Source organism: Eschrichtius robustus, chromosome 11 (assembly GCF_028021215.1).
Source record: "Eschrichtius robustus isolate mEscRob2 chromosome 11, mEscRob2.pri, whole genome shotgun sequence".
Lineage (NCBI taxonomy): Eukaryota > Metazoa > Chordata > Mammalia > Artiodactyla > Eschrichtiidae > Eschrichtius > Eschrichtius robustus.
This window is the reverse complement of record NC_090834.1, coordinates 103,825,331-103,842,470: the sequence shown is the minus strand read 5'-3', so window position 1 is coordinate 103,842,470 and position 17,140 is coordinate 103,825,331. Positions and strand designations below refer to the sequence as shown.

General features: G+C 52.1%; 1 protein-coding gene across 1 annotated transcript; it reads right to left on the bottom strand.

Annotated features, from left to right (window-relative positions):
- Positions 1–3,237: 3,237 nt before the first annotated feature.
- On the bottom strand, positions 3,238–15,492 carry ZP1 (zona pellucida glycoprotein 1). The gene is given in 17 exon segments (XM_068556149.1): positions 3,238–3,392; positions 3,656–3,727; positions 3,730–3,774; positions 3,867–3,952; positions 5,607–5,692; positions 5,694–5,742; positions 5,802–5,846; positions 5,848–5,974; positions 6,054–6,121; positions 6,123–6,197; positions 7,857–7,955; positions 8,007–8,199; positions 8,817–8,959; positions 9,271–9,360; positions 9,362–9,411; positions 9,619–9,716; positions 15,399–15,492. Coding segments are annotated over 17 exon segments (1,575 nt in total).
- Between the last annotated feature and the right edge of the window lie 1,648 nt (positions 15,493–17,140).

Below are 17,140 nucleotides of genomic sequence, written 5' to 3'. Positions count from 1 at the left end.
CTTACAGAAATGTCTGAGCATGGAGTCACACTTTACAGAGTTGAATTTTGCTTAAGTTGAAGAAACAGGCTGTGAAGTATTCTCCTTTTTATTTAAGGCAAAGCGCCATGATCTCAGTGTAAAGATGAGGGAGCCAGGGGTAGATGGAGAGGGAGGGGATCCCCCTTGGGTATCACGTAGCTGCAGCCACGGCCCCTGGCCCTCTCCCCAAAAGGCAGGAAGAGAGAAAACCTGACAGATGCCGAGCAGCTCTGCTTCCTGCCACAAGTCAGCAAAAGTGGTTTATTAATCATCCCCATCAAGTCTGACTCAACTGTTCTCAAGGTTCAGGTGCCTTCTTATACCAGGAGGTGGTTTCAGGTGAGGGAAGAAGTTTTAAATTGGGCAAATTTGGACTGGCTTTTGATATCCAGGAAAGTCAAAACTTAGATTGCTTCCCTCCAGGGTAAGTACAGGGGACTTAGCGCTGCAAGGACCTTCATTGTTCACATACTTTGTACATTTGTTTCTGTAAACAGGACCCTTTGACATGGAAGTGTTGACCGAAATCTATGTACAATGGAAATAGTGTTTGCCGAAGTTACCTATCAAAATCATGAGCCTGTATACACGAGGAGAAACAGCAGGAGAAAAACACCTGCAGTGTCATAGGAGTATTACAAAAAGTTAATGGATACTTTTATGAGCGTATAGGGTAGGGAAGGTCTTTGCTGCATTTAAAGATAAAAATAGGACAGAAAAAATACTCATCGTTACGTAATCCTTTCAAACAGCAAGATGGAAGGACCCCATGAAGAAAAACCAATGGCCAACTCAGTGGGAAACTTGAAAGATGAGGATATCCACCCCTTGACTTGTGAAAACTCTTTACAGACAAGGAAACAAACTCAGGAGAATAGATGAGAGACACGAAGAGGCGATTTATAAGATATAAGCGGCTATAAAGATGCTTGGCGTCTAATCAAGGAGGTCCATGTTAAATCAGCAATGCTGTTTACCTAATGATGCTCAGATAGGCAAAGCTGTAGAATGCTATTGATCTGTGGTGGCAAGAGTGTGGGGAACAGGCACCCATACGTTCCCAGAGCCCGGCAGTCAAGAGGGGCGTAGCTTTCAACCCAGCAGTTCTAAGAATTTCTTCTGAGAAAATGGTATACGAAGAATTACACGCTTACATAATTGTATTCAACACTTGTTATCCTTAACGATAGACTTGGTTTCCATCAAAAGAAGATCAGGAAGTTCCCTGGTGGTCTAGTGGTTAGGATTTGCTGCTTTCACTGCCATGGCCCAGGTTCAATGCCTGGCCAGGGAACTAAGATCCTGCAAGCTATGTGGCCCGGTCAAAATTTTTTTAAAAATTGTTTTTAATAAAAAAAAATTGTTTTTAAAAAAGGAGATCAAATATATTGTTCAACCATGATGCGAAGGAGAATGCAGCTGTTAAAAGTAATAGGTAATGACACAAGATGTCTACCTTTGCAAGAAAAAAAAAGTTAAAGAGAAAAGTTGGTTACGTAATGTGATTCCAGTTGGCATCTATAGACTCATGCTTGGTTTAAACACAGCATCGATGCCATTCCCAGAACCACCCTTCCGTGCTGTTTAAACGCTCACGATGAGCTTGTGCAATGAAGGCAATGGCAAGAAGAGTTGGCCCTGGATGGAACTGGATCCCTGACCCCTCAGAGCCTGTCAGCCTGGCTCCTCCAAACAACATCCAAGCTGAGAATCCTCACTTGTTTCACACTAACCCTGAAAAGTATATCCCATAGGCCCTGCACAAGCCAGGAGGTCGGACAGAACAAGTCATCCCTAGTCACAGATGGGGAAGTAGTCCCAGCTAAGGGGAGTTCCTTAACTAACTTCCATAGCAAGTGTCTGGATCTTCCTGCCTAAGTGCTCTATTCTGCTAGAAAAGCCTAAGGCAGCTGCTTCCCCTAGCCCCTCCTCATCTTGAGCTATAAGCTTGTCCTCATATGGGGAAGAAAAAAAAAATTTTAGGTAAGCATTAGTTTTGGGGCAGGAGGAGGAGAAATTCTGGTAGTTAATAGTACTCAGTAAATGTTGGCTGTTATGTACTATTCTAAGGATTCTTATCTATTAACTCATTTTATCCAACATCCCTATGGGGATAGGTATTATTCCCATTTTACAGATGAGGAAACCGAGGCGCAGAAGAGTTCAATAACTCAATATCACACAGCTAGTAAGAGGCAGAGCCAGGGTTATAACTCAAACAGCCTGGCTTGTATTCAACCAGTATCCTGAAAACAGAAAAGATGGAACTGGCCACGGCTGGAGAGTGCCTGCATGGTGTCAAGGCCACGGGCCTGACTCAAGCACTGTGGTTCCCTTTACGCCACTTCTCTAACTCACGCCCTACCAAAGGCCAGAGAGGTGTCTGAAACCAAGTTTGACTTCCCCACCAGATCCTCCAGCTGCCAGAGGCTGAACCCAACCCACTCCACCTAGGTTGGGTTACCTTTCCCACCCTAGAAGCTCTACATGGCAGCAAAGACCTTTCCAGACCGACAAGTCAGAGATGAAGGCCCATGTCATACACGAGCAGACGGTCAGCAGCACAGCCAGCACTGGTACTGACCTGTCTGGCAGCCGTGCCCACTGTGGCATCAGGCAGCCTCAGGGCCAACAGGCTGCCGTTCAGCCTGTGCCGACCACCCCTGTGTGGACCAGTCCCAGGGGCCAAGGGAGTGGGAAGGGGGGCTGGTGATGGGAGAAGTAGCCAGCATCCTCTATGGGAGGCTGGGAGGCTCAGAGGGGGACCGGGAGGAGCTTGTTCAAGTCAAGTTTAGGTCTTCTGGCCCCGGGTGCTCTGGATTCCCTCATGCATGATGGCAACCAAGTGGCATGCTTCGAGGATGCCCACTCAGAGCTCCTGTGTCTGTGAGAAGGTGACAAGCCTTCACAGGCCATTAGCCCTGCCAGGTTCCCGATTCCCAGCTATTGCTGTGCTTTGACTCTGCCATGAGTTGACCTCCCCCTACCTTCTCTTGTCCTGCTTTCTCTGCCTGGAATGCCGCCTTTCCTTCCGGAGAAGCAAAGTCTCCTAAATTCAGTCCTGGGAGGCATTGGACTCTACCCAATAATAGAGGCCGCAATTCTGGAAGGACAGAGCTGACTCTGAGGCGCACGTGTCTTGAGATGAGAATGATTCTGTCTAGTCATCACAAGTAGCTTTTCCACACCTGCTTTCACTAGGCTTGAAACAAGGGTCTATTCAGCCTGTTCACCTTCTGTTGCCTTCCAGGAGCTTCTGGGCTTGGCCTGGCTCAGGTCCACAAAGACGCCAACCCCTCAGACCAGGGCAACAGCCAACAGCAAAAGAATTACCCAGAGGAGAGGACTTGGGCTGCAGTTCATGGTGGAGCCTGCCAGACAAAAGGGATCTGAAGGATGGCAGGGCTGGGCAAGGGCCCCTCCAACTCTCTCCCCAAACCCCAGCCCTTGGTAATCACACTGGGCAGAGCTGAAGCTGCCCTTTTGCAGGTGAGGTGGACCGTGGCTAGCTTTGCTTAGTTCCCCAATGCATTCAGTCACACCATCTCCTGCCCTCACTATAGCCAGAGCTTCCCCGTTTTGTCAGCACACCCTGGAGGGCCGAGGCCTGAGGGGCCTGCCCACAGCCTCATACCTGCAGGCCCCAGCGTAGACTCCCACCTGTAGGAATCCTCAAAGCCCAGTGGCCCGGGAGAGCTCACCGTGCTCTGGGCCTGGCAATGTCATTGTGGTGACCTGAGGCTCATTGCCGTCCTGCTCCCCACGTGGCTCAGAAGCCAGGAACAGGCCTGCAGACATGAAAGGACAAAGAACCCCCCCTATTTTGTCCCCCACCCTGGACTCACCTGCAGCCCCAGAGCTACACGTAGTCGAGTAAGTCTTCAGCCCTGAGGGGCAGCAGGCAGAGGTGCCGCAGAGGAAGTAAACCCGGTGGGATGAGAATAAGGTCAAGGCACGGGGCTGGCTTAGAGCCATGGGCAAGAAGCCCTGAGGCAGGGACATGGGGTCTGGGACCCAGCCCAGGCCCACACTGCTGCCGGCCAGGCGGGAGGGAAGAGATCTGGGCACGCTGACCAGCCCCAGTCTCACGAGGTACAGAGCCATAGGTGCTGCTTCCCAATTTGGAACCTGTGCCTCCCTCGTTCTGGATGGCTCACGTCTGCAGTAGTGGACCCTGCGGGAGGGAAGCGCTGTGCCGCGTAGAGCCCTGGCCCCGGCCTTCAGAGTCCCCCCGGGAGGGCCGACCTGCTCCCTTTGCCACCCGACAGATGCGGAGAGGGGATTCCGAGGACGTAGTGTTAACTGGGCAGCAGGAGAGCAGATGTCTAGCGCCCTCTCTTCCTGGCCCTCAATGACCAATGACTGGGGGCAGGGTTGGGGGGGCGGGTTACCATCGCTTCCAGAAACACAAAGCCACGGGCAGCTCCCAAAAGGTGTAGAAGCAGGGACTTCACTGGTGGTCCAGTGGGTAAGACTCCACGCTCCCGATGCAGGGGGCCCAGGTTTGATCCCTGGTCGGGGAACTAGATCCTGCATACATGCCTCAATGAAGATCCTGCGTGCCGCGACTAAGACCTGGCACATCCAAAATAAATAAATAATTTTTTTTAAAAAAAGGAGTAGAAGCAGGAGGAACTGACCTGAACCAGCAGCCAGCAGCGTAACCGACAGGTACCCCTTCATCCAGCGGGCGAGGGTCTCTTGGCTCAGGAAGAGGCACGCAGCTGAGCTGGTTATTCAGCTAGCCTCCCAGGTGCTAACCAGTGACATCTGTCTACGTCTGATGGAATGTCATGCATCTATTTAAAATATATAGAGATCTGTCTATATTAAGGTGAAAGATTTATATTGTTCAGTAGAACGAAAGTTAAACAGTAGTATGTGGCCTATGGTGCCATTTATAGATTACGTAGAAAAACCTAAATATACACTAAATGTATCCATATTTACCTTCCGCAGAAGTTGAGTTATAAAAATTCAAAGCAGAGGGACTTCCCTGGTGGCGCAGTGGTTAAGAATCCGCCTGCCAGTGCAGGGGACACGGGTTCGAGCCCTGGTCCGGGAAGATCCCACATGCCGCGGAGCAACTAAGCCCGTGCGCCACAACTACTGAGCCTGCGCTCTAGAGCCCGCAAGCCACAACTACTGGGCCCGCGTGCCACAACTACTGAAGCCCACATGCCTAGAGCCCGAGCTCCGCAACAAGAGAAGCCACCGCAGTGAGAAGCCCGCACGCAGCAACGAAGAGCCAACGCAGCCAAAAATAAACTAATTAATTAAAATAAAATTCAAAGCAGAATTATGCTAAACACATCATTTCTGGAGTCAGAAGTGAGGCCACTCTGGAACACCATGCCCGGCTCAGGTTAGGGTTGCTTGCCTTCACGATCTGGCATTTTCCTTCCTCCTTCTGGAGTGGTTTGCAGGTCGGGGCTCACTGCCCTCCACAGCACTCAGGAAGACCAAGTCCCGTCTGGGGACCTTTGTCCTCATTAGCTCGCAGGGGGCTGGAGGGATTCGGTGACCAGCTTATCCCCGCTTAGCAGATGGGGAGCAGGCAGGAGGAACACATGCTTCTGAGTGGTCCCCTGCGGGCCCTCCAGGAGCCAGTGTCCAGGAGGGCGAAGGTGGCAACGGTGAAGCACTGGTAGTGAGAGTGGAAGGGCAGAGCTACCCTCCCAAGGCCATCATTCAGGTCCTGAGCTGTCACCGAAAGGACACCTGGGGAGGAGAGAAGTCAAGGAGGGGGAGGGGAGGGGCAGCTCCAGCACCACCGCCACTCACCTGACTGGATGGGCCACTGAGGATACTGGAAGGGGTTGGCGCTGGTGCAGCACCAGGACCAGAATGGGGTCTGTCCTCTGCAGGAGCCAGACCTCCATGGGGTCAGACTCTTGAAGCAGCCCCACAATGGAGTGGTCCCCCTCCCCGTGGTAGGAGCTGAAAGCCTTGTCTGCAGGGAGAGGGGCCCATGAACTTCGGTCGGCTGTATGTCTGGGAAGTGGGGGTGGGTAGAGAAAGCGCAGGGACACCGTACCCTTTTCCCTTGTCGATCTGCAGCTGGAGCCGCAGGGGGCTGTACTGGGTCACAGTGGCTGGATGGGGGAGGAAAGAGGGGCGCCTGGAGGGGCAGGAAGTCACTGGCGTTGAAGACACAGTGGATGTGAAGCCTGAAGTCCAAGTTGGAGAGGATGCAGGAGAGAAGACACAGAATCGGCGCATCCAGATTACTGTACTATGTGGATGGGACATAGGAGGCTTGGTCCAGCAGGGCGGATGGATGCCACCTGCAGCCCCCTGGGTGATGTGCATCGTTGGCCCATCCTCTGCCCACCACGTCTTGTCTTCTGGGGACAGTTCGAGCCTGCTGTGCCAGGCCATCTTCTAGATGCCGAGGATGGAGCCCCCATGGGGCTGACAGATGCCCGCCCTGTTCTGAAAGCTCTGTCACCTCACAGACCCGGGTTTGAATCTTATCAGCATTTACTGGCCGTTTAACCTAAGCCTCAATTTCTTCGTTTGTACAATGGCGCTGACCCCCCTCCCTCCAAAGGCTGTGGTTAAGGATCAAGTGAGGTCACGAGATAGCGCCCTGGGGTCATCATTGTCCTTGCAGTTGTGGCTGGTCTGCCACCGGGTCCAGTGTGCCTGGCTGGCCTGCGTGGCACTGCACGCACCTGGTGGGGGGAGGGGCACGCCGGCACCCGGAGGTGTTCTGCAGGAGGAGCTGACCCACCCCACCCCGGCTCCTGAGCGCTCGACCTTTACTTCTCCTTGTGGCAGAGCCCTGGGTCCGGGCCTGGGCCGGTGCCCTTGGGGAGGACGTCCTACCAATGGAGACCAGGGCCTGGCGCAAAGGAGGTGTCAGTACACACGAGTGATTCCACACTGACCGGAAGGCCTTTCCTCTGCGGAGCCCTCCAGCTCATTCCTGATGGCCTACAGCTGTTTCCCCTTATGCTTCCCTTCTGTGATGAATTCTGGCTAGCTCCCGTAGCTTTTAAATCCTGACGTCCAAAGCATGCCAGATTTGTCCCCCGGTCCCCCTGGGAATACATAGCATTTTAAAAGGAAAGACATTTGAACCCTGACGCCAGCAGCCTGCCCCAGCCCTCATGGCAGGAGGGTGGGGAAAAAAGACATCTGGAAACCCACTCAGTGCCAAGCACAGAATTCCTGCACCCCGTGGTTACCATATTAGTTCAGGCTGAGGTTGGTGCCTGGCCCCTGGGGTTCAGAGACAGGTGTGACAAGCTCAGATGTCCTCAGGGGTTACCCCCTGGCATCCTGGGTTCCTGGCTCGTTTTGCCACCTGAGTCAGCAGGTGCCGGTGGCCCCTTTCAGTGAGGGGTTCTCCCTCCGCTCCTCCCCCACCCCACCCCGTACCCTCAGAGCTTCAGCCCCAGTTATCTTCTGCCTCATCTGCGGCTTTGTAACCTCTGAGATCAGGAGGTGGCAACGGCCAGGCACAGCCTTGGCTTCTTCCTGGGGCCTGGAAGGGGACTTTTCAGCTTCTTGATGCTTCGTTTCTCAGCTTAGTTCCTGGAGGGATAAAGGCGAGGGCTCTCGAGGACTCCGGCCCTCTCAGGCCCTGCTGTGGCTTCTGCCTGCCAGGCGTGGGCAGGCCCGGTCTAATGCTCACATCAGCTCTGGTTGAGGGGCGTTGCCCCGGCCTGGGGGGCGGGTGGCGCTGGGAAGAGGTAAGTAGCTCATCCGAGGTCACACAGTGGGTGATAGCAGAGCTTGGACATGAACCCAGACGGCTCCAAAGCCTGTGCTAAGCTCACCTGTGCTCCCTTCACACCCAAGCCCGCAGCCCAGCCTGTGTGAGGAAGGTGCCGTCCCACGTGATGGAACCCTGTGGCCCCATCCAGATGCCGATGTTGGTCACCAGCTGGTTGTGCTGGATGCGGTCCACCTGTAGGAAGAGACAGCTGGGGGAGGCCCTCCCAGGGGGTGGTCATGGGCACCAGGGTGGCCCCCACTCTTCCTGGACCGTGGTGTCACAGCAGGTGAGAGGGCCAGCCATGGAGACCACGGAGGATCCCGCCTCCTGGCTGGGGGGCAGCCGGGGGGCGGTGCGGGCCAGGTGGAGATTGATCAGTGTCCTGCACACCAAGGCCGTTTCCTGGGACACCACCAGGACGAAGTGACTGTTTCTGAAGCACTGGACAGCCGCTGGGACGAAGGCAGATCAAAGAGGAGGGTCAGGGCCTTGGGGTTCAGGGTCCATCATAGACACAGTGCGGGGAGGGCCTGGGCGACCGTCAGCATTTGAGGGCTGGCCTCGGAGGGGAGAGCTGGCTTCTCTCACTGCCCTTTCTTGCAGTGGTAACTCCAGCAAAGCCTTCACAGACCAGACTTTCTCACGCAGGCAACAGACAGGTGAACTACACTCTAGAAGTAGGGTCACCATGTAATTTATCATCCACGCTGGAATGTTCTAGATCTACGGGTAGGGGTACATGTAAAGATAGATTAACTGAGAGATATGGGAACATATGTATATGTATAACTGATTCACTTTGTTATAAAGCAGGAACTAACACACCATTGTAAAGCAATTATACTGCAATAAATATGTTAAAAAAAAAAAAAAAGATTAACTGTTATCAGGCTGGGGCAGGTGGTCACCACATCTAAAGATCTCTTCTGCGGTCCATTCTGGGGGCCAGGCTCTCCTAGGAACGGGGCGTGGGGCAGTTTCATCACTGGCGGGTGGGGTGGGGGAGGAAGCCCTCCTATTCCTTCAGCATTCAGGGGACCAGGGCCTTGCTCGGTTTGAAAAGTGGCACCTGTGTTGCCATAGTAACAGGGACCCTCTCTGGTGTTGTCATGACTGCAGCCAGCTGACAGGGCTTCCTTTGAACTTCTCAGTCTGCGGGGGATGTGCCTGGAGGCCACCTGGCACTGTTCCTGAGTCAGAGGGTACCCAGGGCTGGGGACAAGAGTGGTGAGGACAGGAGAAGGAGCCAAGTGGGCTGCAGACCTCCAGGGAAATGGAGGGCAGTGGCCTCGTAGAGCCCAGCAAAGGGCTGTCAGGCCACCCGATCCTCAGGAAGGCTCCCGACAGCGTGTGCGCGCACGGAGGACTCCTCCGTATCTACGTAAGCTGCTTCTCAGCTGCTCCCCACCGTGTTCCAAGGTGCCCCGCTGGGGTCGAGCTAGGGTGGGGTGGGTGGGTCCAGGGACAGTGAGGCAGGGGTTAAATGGGCTAAGCTGTCCTCTGGGGTAGGGCGGAGGGGATGCGGATGAGGGGCAGGAAGGGAGAATGTGGTGGTTGGTGCCAGGTGGGAGTCTGGAGTCCAGGTGTGATCAGGTTTGGGACAGATCAGAGTGACCATTGGGCAGCACAGCTTCCACGAACACCCTCGGGTGGGAGCGCCCATCCTACAGGAGAGAGGGCGGCAGGGGAGCAGCCTCCAGGCAGAGGAGGGGTCAGTGCCCAGGACTTAGTCTTCCTCACCCATCAGCCCACTGAGTGGTCTTGGGTTCCGATGTGTCCCTGGTCCCTGAGGGGCCTCTCTAGCCTGACACTGTGTCAGGGCAAGCTGGTTCCCAGCCGTGGGGTCTCCCCCAGAGCAGTGAGACCCCTACCTTCTCCAGCACATGACAGTCTTTGTAATTGGCAGAAAAGACCGCGGGTCCCTGGGGGATGGAGCAGCTGTTCACCTCAGATGGGTTCCCAAATTCATCTGCAATGGGGGGAGGGGAGAGAGGGATGGAGGGAAGGAGTCACGGATGCTGGAGGGTGAAGCCAGTGGCCGTTGGAGTCTGCTGAAAAGACTCCCCACTCAGGAGAAGTACCTCCTAGAGGTCTCCTGGGGGATTAAGGCCATTAATACCACCGTGGCTGTTACCGATGACAAACAACGGGAGCAGACAATTAAATCACGTGGCCTCCTGGCTGGGATCCTAAAACAGAAAAAGACCTTAGGTAAAAGCTAAGGAAATGGACTTTAGTTATAACAATGTGTCAACATTGGTTCATTAATTGTAATAAATGTACCATCCTAATGTGAGATGCTAATTACAGGGGGAGCTGTGTGGGGTATATGGGAACTCTCTGTGCTATCTTCTCAGGTTTTCTGTAAATCTAGGACAGTTCTAAGAAATAAAGTCTATTAACAACAGCAAGCCTGGTTCACAGACAGGGGCGCTTCCCACGCGGCCGGCAGGGTCCCAAGGCCTTGCTTGTATTAGCTCATTAGGGGCCATCCTCCGAGGGGAGGGGGGGGCTGTCCCCGTCTTCATCTCCTGGAAGCCTGAGCGCAGGGTCTGGAGGAGGCCGGCTCAGCGCATGTTAGTCCCCGTAGGTCATTATAATTCATAGCTGCAGGGAGAGCATGTGGCTTGGTCGTTAAGAGTCTGGCTCCAGTCCAGCCCCCTGGTCACTTTCTGGCTGTGACAAGGGACATGTCATTTTTCTGAGCTTCGGTTTCCCGTTGGTGGATTGGGGTTGATATCGCTTACCTCGCAGGGTGAGGGGAGACTGAAAGAGACGAATACTGGGGGTGATAAGTCATTTGTGATAATGACTGAACACTTGGTAGTGCTCAACTTTTACTGCGATTAGCACTGAGATGGGGGAAGCTCCGTGGGTTAAGGGCCCCGGGAGCAGAGCAGGTGGAGCCTGCGAACCCAGAGGGGGGGCAGTTTCTGGAGGGAAGTTTGCCTGAGCAGAGGCAGAGGCGCCAGTGGGCACAGGGGGTGCCGTGGAGGGGGGTATTGTGCTGAAGCGGAGGGAATTTGGCGGGGGAGGGCAGGGCATAGAGAGGTGGGGAAACATTGGACTTAAGCTGGGCTGGGAAGGGGAGGAGAGGTGGCTGGAGGGGGGCAGGGGCTGGTGAGGTGACTTCTTCCTGCGGGACGATGGGAGGTTTTCAACTTTTTATTTTGAAATACTTCCAGACTTACTGAAAAGAAGTTCCATATATCCTTCACCCAGATTCCTCACACGTTAACTTCTTTTCACATTTGTTTCAGCGCTCATCTTCTCTCTGATTGTATGTACACGCACGCACACACACACACTCACACACAATTTCTTCCATATAGCATGAGAGAGCTGGTTGCAGACGTGACTGACTCTAAACACTGCTGTGTGTATTTCTTAAAAAACAAGCAACCACAGTCAAAAGATCAAAATCAGGAAATCAACATTGGTATGACCCAACTGACTAATCTATGAACCTTATTCAATTCACCTATTGTCCTCATGCTTTTACAGCAAAGGAGAAAGTTTTTTTCCCCAGACCAGGTCCAGTCCAAGGTCAGAATCATGTTCCTTGGGCCTCCTCCAATCTCGGACAGTCCCTCTGTCTGTGTCTTTCATAGCGTGAATATTTTTGAGGGGTACAGGCCAGTTATTTTGCAGCATGGCCCTCATTTGGGTTTGTCTCATGTTTCCCGCTGCTTAGACGCAGTTTATGCATTTTTGGTGGTGTGTGGGTTGCGAGGGCCACCATAACAAAATACCATAGACTTGGTGGCTGAAACAATAGAAGTGTATTTTCTCACAGCTCTGGAAGCTGGAAGTCCAAGATCACGATGTCAGGAAGTCTGGCTTCTTCTGAGGCTTCTCCCCTTGACTTGCAGGTGACTGCCTTCTTGCTAAGCCCTCACATGTGTGCATACACCCCTGGCGTCTCTTTATGGGTCCAAAATTCTTCTCCTTCTAAGGACACCAGTCTGATTGGATTAGGACCCACCCTAATAGCCCCATTTTAACTTCATCACTTCTTAAAGACCCCATCTCCAAATAGTCACATTCTGAGGTACTGGGATTAGGGCTTCAATGTATGAATGGAGGCACAGTTCAACCCATAACAGGCAGCAACACCCCAGAGGTGATGTTGTGTCCTTCTCATTGCATTCAAACAGGAGGCCCATCAGACTGGCTTGTCCTATTACTGCTGATAGATCTTTGATCACTGGGTGAGATGGGATTGGCCAGGTTTCTCCACTCTACAGCTAGCTACTGTGTTTCTCTTTGTAACTAGAAAGTATATTATGGGGAGATATTTTGAGACTACTTAATTATCCCGCCTCTCAGCAAACATTCACCCACTGGTGTGCTGGTTCTCCAATCCATCGCTCCTTCTGTCAATACATTGCTTTGCTTTCTACTGTAACAGAGAGCTTTCCCTGATGGGGGGTTTTAGGTGCCAGGGAGAGCACCAGACAGAGGAGTTGAGAGACCTGGCTTCTATCCTGCATTCACCTCTCAGGAGCCAAGGGACCTTCCCCGTCTGTAAAATAGGCATGGAATTAGATAATATTCAGAGAGGTGTTTTCTAACGGATCACGGACCTTACTCGTGAGGAAGGCGTCTCTCCCAAGTCCCTGGAAAGGCAGAGAAAGAGCAGGGGAGCTTCCTCATGGCCAAGGGCAGAAGGGTGCCTTTGAGAAAAGTGGTGCTGAGCTGTCCTGGAGAGAGAGAGCCCTGAGCCCTTGGTCATGACTCTACATTTCTGCAAAGACTCATGGGTACCAGAGCTCATCTGCCTGTTGCTGGATCGCTTCAGCCTGCAGCGGCTTGAAGCAGGGTTTCAGCTCCCAGCCAGGGATTGAAGTCAGGTCACGGCAGTGAGAGCACTGAGTCCTAGTCACTAGACCACAAGGGACAAGTGGCCAGTTACAAAGCCCTGGCCCATCAGCTGTGTAGAGACGAATTTCCATATAGAGATGGAAAGTAGTGAAACAAGTAAAGTGTTTATTAGGAGGAAAAGGGTTACGTGTGGATAGACACACGGGCGGGCTGAGAGAGAGAGAGAGTCATGCCCTTGTGATAGTTTGAATCACTTATATGGGGCATTCCTTCCCGGTTTCCTTTGGCCAATCATCTTGCTTTGCCTGGTTCTGAGGCCGTATTTGGTTTATCTGAGAGTCCTCCCGTGTGTGCACACGCATCTCTTAGCCAAGGTGGATTCTAGCGAAGAGGGCTATGGGTAGGTTGACATCACTTACTATGAGATGATGGCCCCTCCCTTTTGACCTCTGAGGAGCCTTTCTGCACATGTATAGTTGGGAAGGACTCCTTGACTTCAAGAATGAGGAATATGTGGTCTTTTATCTCTTTTCTGGGCACGGCTCAGCTATTCTTTTGCTCCTCATCTTGGAGTATCTCTCTGCAGGCGACAGACTCTGGCTGCTCAGCCTGGAGCCCATCTGTCTCCTGCCTCAAGCCTGAAGCTCCAATGCTCACCCACTAGAGACCTTGGGAAACTCACCTACCGGCTTGGTGACTCCATTTCCTCATCTGTATCATGGGGCTAATAAGGGTACATAACTTGTAGGGTTGCTCTGAGGATTCAATAAATAACCCATGTAAAGCACTGAGAACAATCTGCATGTGGTAATCATTTGAACGTGATAGTGGTGAAAACCACCATTATTTTTTATGGTTGAGGAGAGAGGGTCAGATCAGGGTGACTTGACTTGGAACCTTGGCTTCCCTCTTGGCCTCTTTCTGAACCTCAGTTTGTTTATCTCTTTCTCACCTTTCTAAACTTAGTCCTTTTTATTTTTGAAAATTTGACTTGAGTTTCTGAATATGTAAAGTGGGATTAAAAATAAGGTCAAGGGACTTCCCTTGTGGCGCAGTGGTTAAGACTCCACGCTCCCAGTGCAGGGGGCCCAGGTTTGTTCCCTGGCCAGGGAAATAGATCCCACATGCATGCTGCAACTAAGAGTTTACATGCCACAACTAAGGAGCCTGCCTGCTGCAACTAAGACCTAGTGCAACGAAATAAATAAGTAAATATTAAAAAAAAATAAGGTCGAAGTCACTGAGGTGCTGAGAATTCCGCGCTAGTTCTCCACCCCGTCTGTTTTTTGGTTTTTGTTTCCTTTATTTTTGGTCTCACCACAAGGCAGTGGGACTTCCTTGACCAGGGATCACGGATCAAACCCGTGCCCCCTGCAGTAGAAGTGCGGAGTCTTAACCACTGGACCACCAGGGAAGTCCTCACCCCATCTCTTCTGCTAATAAAAGCCAAGGCTGGAGGGAGGGTGCCAGTGGAGGCAGGGGCCTTTCTAGGCTGGAAAGGCAAGGCTAAAGGGGACTGAGATACTGTGATTTATGATAAGAAATATGTATTTAGTCTTTGTCCCCATCCTGGCAGAGCTCCTAAACCCCCTTGGAATTTCCTGGCAGGGGAGCAAAACAAATGTGTCCTTTGTTATGTTGTTGAGGTTCCTTTAGGAAGGCACCTAGGGATGGGGGCTTGTTGCCAAGGGAACCAACCACATGGTTAGAGGGTTAGAACACATCCCCCCTCCCCCACCTCTTGGGAGGGAAGAGGGGCTGGAGATTGAGGTCAATCACCAACAGCAAATGATTCAATCAATCATGTCTATGTAGCGAAGCCGCCGTAAAACCCTCAAAGGACGGGGTTCAGAGCTTCCACATTGGTGAACATGTGGAGATACGGGGAGAGTAGCACCCAGAGAGCACGGAGGCTCTGCGCCCCTCCCATACACCTTAGCCTGTGCATCTCTTCCATCCGGCTGTTCCTGCGAAACGTTTCTCTGAGATCTCTGAGCTGTTCTGACAAATTAATCAAACCCAAGGAGGGGGTCGTTGGAACCTCAGATTGATAGCCAGCTCAGATCAGAAGAAGAGGTGACACCTGGACTTGTGATTGGTGTCTGAGTAGGGGGAGGGGACAGTCTTATAGGACTGAGTCCTTAACCTGTGGGATCTGATGTTATATCTCCATGGAGATAGTGTCAGAATTGAATTGTCGGCCACCCAGCTGGTGTCATGCGGAAAAAAACCCACACAAAATCATGGGGACCAAAGCATGTACGGGAACCAGCAGGAAGCAGGTCACCTCACCCCAGGGGCTTGCAGACAGACCCAAGGGAAGCCCTAGCCACGGTCTCTGTGTCATAGGGAAGAACAAATCTGACTCCATATTGGATCTGTTTATTTTACTTTAGCCTTTGTATTCTATTGCTTTTGCTACAAGTTAATCACTAAAGGGGTTTTGCCGGTAAGCTTAAATTATACATAATGGCCCATCTCTGGGAACCTTGCCTCCCAGGTAATGAGTGTTAAGCTAAAATCCCTTTGCTTAGCTCACAGGAAACATCCTGACCAAGCCCACATGTGGATGGCTGTAGGAAAGAAGAAATTAACACATCCCCTCTGGAGTCTGGCTGGAACCAGGAAGTGTTTGACTTCCCCCAGCCCACCCCACCCCCCCACATCGCCCCCCCCTATCCCGCCCCAGCCTTTTAGTATAAAAGAAGCCTGAGTTGTAACTCAGGCAAGATGATTCTTTGGGACACAAGTCCGCCATCTTCTCGTTCTCCTGGCTTTCTGCATAAAGTCGCCAGGCCTTGCCCCGACAACTGGCCTCTCAGTTTACTGGCCTGTCCCGTGGCGAACAGTACGAACTTGGACTTGGTAACACCTGTGGGTCCTGTCGGCTGCAGAGGTGCTTCCCGAAGCTTGTGGAGCATGTTTAACAGCAGAAAGGCAGCCCTACTTATCCCGCAGGGCTGATGACAATGAACCTCAGAGAGTCCAGTCATCTGGGAAGCGCTGGGTTCTGGTGCTGGAGAACCTTCTTCTTCTTCTTGTTGTTTTCCTGGTTTATTTACTTATTTACTTCTTTATTTATTTGTTTAGGCTGCACCACACGGCATGTGGGATCTTAGTTCCCTGACCAGGTATCAAACCCATGCCCCCTGCAGTGGAAGCATGGAGTCCTAACCACTGGACCACCAGGGAAGTCCCTGGAGCACCTGCTTCTGAGTTCCAGCTCTTCTGCCCACTGGCTGAGTGGCCTTGGCTGCGCCACTCAACCTCTCTGTTTTCTTCTCCGGGAGTGAGTAGGATAACAGTCCCTACCTCAGGCTCAGAGGGTGCTCGTGAGAATTAAACTAGCTAACACACGTAAAGTGCTTAGCCTGGTGCCTGGCACATAGGAAGCACCTGGTAAGTGTAGCTGTTACTATTTGAAATAGGTTGAGTAGCGGCCCCTCAAAACATATGTCCACATCCTAACCCCCGGAAACTGTGACTGTAAAGCTTGTTTGGAAAAAGGGGCTTTGCAGATGTAATGGAGTTAAGGACCTCAAAATGAGATCATCCTGGATTATCTGGGTGCAGTGTATATATATATATATATATATATATATATATATATATATATAATGCATATAAAATATATATATATATATATATATTTTGGTGAGGATTAACTGGCATACATGTGGGTCTGAGAAAAGTTATTAGTTAATAATAACAGGAAGTTATTAGTCCCCAGGGTTGCACCCACGACAGGTGAAAACAGAGGCTGGGAGAATTGCATCAGGCCATGAGTAACAGTGGATCCAGATTGGTCACCATGAGGAACTGGGGGTTCTTCTCGGGCCTAATCTCCAATACTAGAGATTCATTCTGTGCAGCAAACATTCACTGAGAGCCCTCCCACATGTCAGGCCCTCTGCTTGGCTTTGGTGATGAGGAGATAAAATAGGAACTGTCTCTGTCCTCCAGTTGCTCATGATGAGGGTGGGGAGCAGTTGTGTGAAAGTTACCATGGAGGGCAGAGGTGCAGTATATGAGGTGAGGCAGGGATGCGGGAGGTAGGGTCTGAAAGGCTCAGCAAAGTCTTCCCAGAGGAGGTAACCTCTGATCAGGGTTTTGAAGGATGAATAGGAGCTCACAAAGAGGCCAAGGGAGGAAACGGTATTCTAGAGCAGGAAGCAAACAGCACAAGGGGACAGAAACAGTCTGGTATGTACAGGGTGTGGGGAGGCAGTGATAAATGCTGACTGATGATGATAGGATGTGATTAGGGAGAAGCAGAAATGAAGGTGGAGGCACAGGCAGGGCCAGATCACTGAGGGGCTTATGGGCCATGTGAGGCGCTAAGCCTCCACCTGTGGGTGATAGTGGCATTAGGGTGCTCCACCCGGGCCTCCCACAAAGTGTCATGTGGGGTCCTGCCCCTCTGCTGTGTGTGGCCAACTCCAGGGCCTCCCAAGTACGGGAGGCTGGAGGGTTCCAGGGCATGCCTCCCCTGCTTCCTGTTGTGCATCTCACTTCCTGTTTTACTGACTCTTTGAAGAGGCCAGAAAGGAACCTGAAAACCTGCTTCCT